This window comes from Panicum virgatum, chromosome 4K (assembly GCF_016808335.1).
Source record: "Panicum virgatum strain AP13 chromosome 4K, P.virgatum_v5, whole genome shotgun sequence".
Classification (NCBI taxonomy): Eukaryota; Viridiplantae; Streptophyta; class Magnoliopsida; order Poales; family Poaceae; genus Panicum; species Panicum virgatum.
Genome location: NC_053139.1, coordinates 4,874,617 through 4,879,992, shown reverse-complemented (window position 1 = coordinate 4,879,992; position 5,376 = coordinate 4,874,617). Strand labels below are relative to the sequence as shown.

Genomic DNA, 5,376 nt, shown 5'->3' with positions numbered 1-5,376 from the left:
ACTTTGTGCGCCCCTTGTGCTTGGATTTCTTGTAAATCATTGGTACCCTATGCTTATGAGTAACAACGTGAGTATCGAAAGCAATTTTTTAATACAAGTAATGCGATAGCCATGGAACGTCCATAGTGTCAAAAATTGGAGTCCTGCTGTTTTCTTTTGCAGTTGCAATAGCAGCTCGCAAGAGTGGCCGTAGCAGAGGAGCCTTCAGTTCCCACGCAAAGGATCTGCCAGCTCTTTCTCAAAAAACAAAAAGATCTGCCAGCTGGCGGCGTGACAATGGCTGGCGCCCACCGCCCACGGATCGCGATCCGCGTGACGCCTCCAAAATCGAATCTCTACCCTCCGTTCAAACGCAATCCGACGGCGCCCACCCCACGTCCTCCCCGCGCCCAGCCAAATTCCAAACAAAAATTTTCCGCGCCGCGAGCAGCAAATCCACCCGCCTCCTATTTATATACCTTCCTCGTCTCGCCCCCAATTCCCCGCCGCAAACCAAGCACCCGCCGCGTTTCCAGTTCAAACCTCCAATCCTCCCCGGCGGCGAGATGGCCCGCACGAAGCAGACGGCGCGCAAGTCCACCGGCGGCAAGGCGCCGCAGAAGCAGCTGGCGACGAAGGCGGCGCGCAAGTCGCCCCCGGCGACCGGCGGCGTGAAGAAGCCGCACCGCTTCCGCCCGGGCACCGTCGCGCTCCGGGAGATCCGCAAGTACCAGAAGAGCACGGAGCTGCTCATCCGCAAGCTTCCCTTCCAGCGCCTGGTCCGCGAGATCGCGCAGGACTTCAAGACCGACCTGCGGTTCCAGTCCTCGGCCGTCGCCGCGCTGCAGGAGGCCGCGGAGGCCTACCTCGTCGGGCTCTTCGAGGACACCAACCTCTGCGCCATCCACGCCAAGCGCGTCACCATCATGCCCAAGGACATCCAGCTCGCACGCCGCATCCGCGGGGAGCGCGCCTAGGCTGGTCGCCGGTGACGACCTAGATCTGGATGCTGCTAGTAGCTAGTTCAAGTGAGAGGATGCTGTAGCTTGTAGTGCCTGCCAGATGAGGTTAACCTCTGGTTGTTATCAATGGGAAATTCCTAGACTGGGTGCCAATTCTCTCTCACGCACCTCCCTTCTGCTGATTGGGCGTTTCTGAATTTACCATTGGCTTGGTTTCTTCTGACCTGCCTGTGTGTATGTTCTTCTGTTCTGTTCCCTGAGGAAAATCCTGGTGGTGCTCCCAACGTTTCTCGATCTTGAAGTCGGCCCAGCTGGAATTTTTTTATTTTTAACCTTTTTTTAATAATATTTTAAGTTTAACCCGTATTGGTTTTTATTTGCAGCGGGTAGCCCGTTTGGTCGCGCCAGGCCGCATGGCGCAACAGATAGCCTCTATCGCGCCAGTGCATGTGGCGCGACAGTGTGACCACACTGGCGGCCCGAGCCAGCGCAGCGCCGCGACGGCGATGACGTGGCCCTCCCTGTCGCGCCACATGCACTGGCGCGACAAGCCTGTCGCGCCATGCGGGATGGCGCGACAAGGCCAATGTCCTGTGCCCGCGCCGGCCTCCTCCCCCCACTCTCCCTTTCTTTCCCTCACGCCTCCCCGCCCAGAGCTCGTCCAGGGGTCGCCGCCGGCCGCCGCCCCCCCAAGATCCCCCCAAATCCGGCCTTTTGGGGGGGAGTTGGGGGAAACGTTCCCCACCCTTCCCCGAAGGTATTGCTCCCATTTTTTCCTCCTTTATCCGTGCACATTTGTAGATATTAGGGATTCTTGGTGATTAGGGTTGGGTTTTGGATTTGAAAAATCATGTCGTAGTTGATATTTTTCTCATGATTAGAGCTTTAGATGATGCGTAGATGGTACTCTGCTCTCGATTTGGACGTGAGGTAGTACGTGCATGCATCGATTAATATGATTTCTAGGATTGATTAGTGGGGATGGTAATATGGCTTTCACTAATGGATACTAGGCACCGTTAAGAATTATTTGTGTAGTTCATCTAGATTGGTGTTACCATAGCCATCTATTAGCATTGCTACCTGGTCCAAATCCTAGTATGAGGACAAGTAGAGTTTTGAGAGAGAAACAAATACTTGGAGTTGAGCTTATTAAATTTGCGGTCAGGTTCGTAAAAATCGGATCATCTTTGTCATGGTTGGTTAAAGATCCATCTAGTTGTTCTTAGGATAAGTTGCAAGCTCATGTGATGTAATACTTGTAATATTGTTTCAAGATCCAAGGGTTGTATAAGTGATGAAGGTACTCCGATTTTTTTTTAGATGGACGAATTAGTTCGGGTTTTTCATGGTGGTATGGTTAAGAAAACTGGAGAGTTTGAGAATATGGTAGAGGATATCGAACTGTTCGATAGTCCTCCATTGTTAAAGGATTTGGTAGACCGGGTGGTTTCCAAACATTCATGTGGAATTGATGAAATATCTCTAAGGGGTAGATTTGATTGTGGTAAAACTAGAGCACATTATGTTTTGATGACATTGGAATCTGAGATGCATTGGAGAAAGTATAAGGATATAGTAGCTCGTGCAAATGTGGTTTGTTTAGAGGTGGTTGTTGAAATAACCCGTAGAACAAGATTAGAAGAACCAGTTGGGATAGTAGATGAAGTTCAATTTCGTATTGAGAATATAACTCAAGAGTTAACTCTTGTAGAAGATGTCCCAAATCTCACTTGTGCTAGTGAATTTGTTGCGGACTATGATATGGTCGTTGCTTGCGATCATTTCGACAGTGGTACCTTCGAGGAGGAGGATGAGAGGGGTGCTGGAGAGGATGATGATGTTTCTTTAGATTCAGAGGACAATGAATACGATAGTAGTGATGATGAGGACGATGCTGAAGCCACTGGGGAAGAAGAACCGGAGGGTAATGCTAGGGCGCCCCAAGCAGAGCAGTAAAATGATGATGGCGACGGATCCAGCCCTAGTCATGAGGACATAAGTGGTGATGAGGAGTGTAGGGATGGGGCAATGGGTCGAGCTGTTAATAATGCTGAGGCACGATTTAGTTATACCGCTGAAGAGTTGTGCATGATGAAGCTAGCCCATGTTGAAGTCCCGGCGGTTTCAAATGATAAGGATCTTAGTAGGATCCATAGAGCAATTTGTGACTTATATGTCTTTGAAAGCGAGTCTGTAATTGATAGTGACAGTCCAAAGATTCGCAAGGGCATGAAGTTCAATTCACTTCTAGAGTTGCAGTTTTTCTTAGCTGATTATGCAGTGCGTCATCATCGTCCATTTAATGTGGTTCATTCGGACAAGAGCGTACGGTACGATGTGCTATGCAAGCAGGGGTGCCTATGGGGTGTATGGGCACGGATTGTTAGGGGCACGGGTCAGTGGAAAATCACCAAAGTCAGACAGCCTCACACATGTGCATCGTCCAGACCGAAGCAAGTTCACGCACAGTGCACGGCACGTTACCTAGCACATCGCATTCTTGGTATTTTTCGGAAGGACAGCGACACATACGTTCCTTCGCTTATGGAGTCAATTTTCGGCATGTGTTCTTACCGGGTGAAGTACTCGAAAGCTTGGTGTGCAAAACAGCATGCTACAGCTCTTTGCTGGGGAGATTGGCTTGAGTCATATGCAAAGATGCCCAGAGTCTTGACGGGCATGTCTCTATACAATCCAGGGATTACATGGTTCGTACACACGGAAAACATGATGCTTCCTCACAATGGAGTGTACAAACATGTTTTACAAAAGGGTGTTCTGGTGCTTTCCCCAGTGTGCTGAATCATTCCAGCATTGTCGACCTGTTGTGACATCCTGAAAATTCACTAAACAAATCATGCGCTAAGTTGTTTTTCGTTGAGCTCGACTTCCCTTAAACCCTGAACCCTAATCCCCAGAACCTCCCCCGAACAACCCGACACCCGACTTCATTTCGCGTCCCATCCATTTTTTTTCTATCCGACGCGATGCGCCGCGACCGGACGCCGCGAATCCCGCCCCCTCCTTTTTCCTCTCTCCCCTCCGACCACGTGCCCCACCTCCCGCGGCCGCACGCCACGCGTGGCCGACCACGCCCGCGGTCGCCGCTGGCGAGCACCGCCCCCTCCTCCTTTTTTCTCTCTCTCTCCCCCTTTTTCCCATTTTTTTCTTTTTCTATTTTCTTTTCCTTTTTCCCTTCACCCTTTTTCCTTTTCTTTCTTTTCTTCCCTCCCTTCCCTCCTTCCTCTCTTTCTTCCCCGTCGCGCCACCCCTCACGCCCTTCCTCCCAGCCCGGCCCGCCTGCCCTGCGCACGCCTCACCTCCCTCCCGCACGCGCCGGCCACGCCCCGCAGCCGCCCGTGCGCCCGTGCCCCCGACCTGCCCAGCGTCCACGCCGCTCGGCCTGCCCACGTGCGCGCACGCACGGCGCTCGGCCCGACCGCGCGCGTACGCGCTCTCTGCGCCCAGTGCCCCGAGCCGTGGCACGCGCCGCGCCACGCCACCGCCCGCTCGCCCGCGCGCGCTCCCAGCCCGCGCACCACCCCCGGCCCGCGACGCCGCCACGACGCGGCCGCTCGCTCGCGCGCCACCCGCCCGCGCCACGACACGCCGCGCGCCCCGCCGAGCCAGTCCGCGCACGCGGACCGCGTGCCCGGAGCGCCGCCGTGACACCCGCCGCTGCCAGCCTGCCGCTCCCGCGCACCACCGCCTCGCCGCCTGCGCCACCCCGCTGCGTCCCGCCCCGCTTGCGCGCACGCACGCACGGAGCACAGGGTTGTGGGCGAACGTGTCAGGCCGCAGCGACGTGAGCTCCGCCGAGCCCACGTGCACGCCTGGCCGCGCCGCGCGCCGCCCGCCGCTGCCCCGCACAGCGCCGCCCTGTGCTCGCCTGTGCCGCTGCCGAGCCGTCGCATCGGCCCGCCCTCGACGCACCCGCTGCTCCGCGACGCGCAAGAATGGCCGGAGCGCCATAACTCCGCCCCGCCCCGCTCGCCGGACGCACCTACCGGCCGCCACCGGCTCACCCTACCCCCACCGCCTCTTTTCTCCTATAAAAGGGGCCCCGAGCTCCCCGGCCAGCTCCACAACCCCACCCGCCGGCCCTAGCCCCCTCTCCTAACCTGCAGCGCCGCCGCCGCAGCCATTCCCGCCCGCCGCCGCCGACCCACGCCGCCCCGCCTCTGCGCGCCATCCTAGCCCGAGGTGAGGCCGGGATCCCCTCCAGGGCGTCACCCCTCCCCTTTCCCCTCACCCCCGGCCGCCGCCCAAGTTCAGCGCGCCCGAATCGGGCCGCCGCCGGCGAGCCGACGCGCCTCCCCTGTTTCCCAGCGTGGGAGGGAGGAAGGGGATGGCGATTATGCCAAAAACCCCTCCCCTTTTCCTTTATTTCTTAAAGAAACATTCCACTCTTTTGCCTTTTTGCAGAAACACC

The 5,376-nt window shown here is 56.2% G+C and overlaps 1 protein-coding gene across 1 annotated transcript; it reads left to right on the top strand.

Annotated features, from left to right (window-relative positions):
• The first annotated feature begins 481 nt into the window (after positions 1 to 481).
• On the top strand, positions 482 to 1,164 carry LOC120702689 (histone H3.2-like). Its single transcript, XM_039986589.1, has one exon. It carries the CDS (start codon positions 546 to 548, stop codon positions 954 to 956), a length of 411 nt encoding a protein of 136 aa, XP_039842523.1. The 5' UTR covers positions 482 to 545; the 3' UTR covers positions 957 to 1,164.
• The last annotated feature ends 4,212 nt before the right edge of the window (positions 1,165 to 5,376 follow it).

What these genes read in the sequence shown, in the direction of transcription:
- LOC120702689 (XM_039986589.1), top strand. Translation starts at nt 546, where the DNA reads ATGGCCCGCACGAAGCAGACGGCGCGCAAGTCCACCGGCGGCAAGGCG.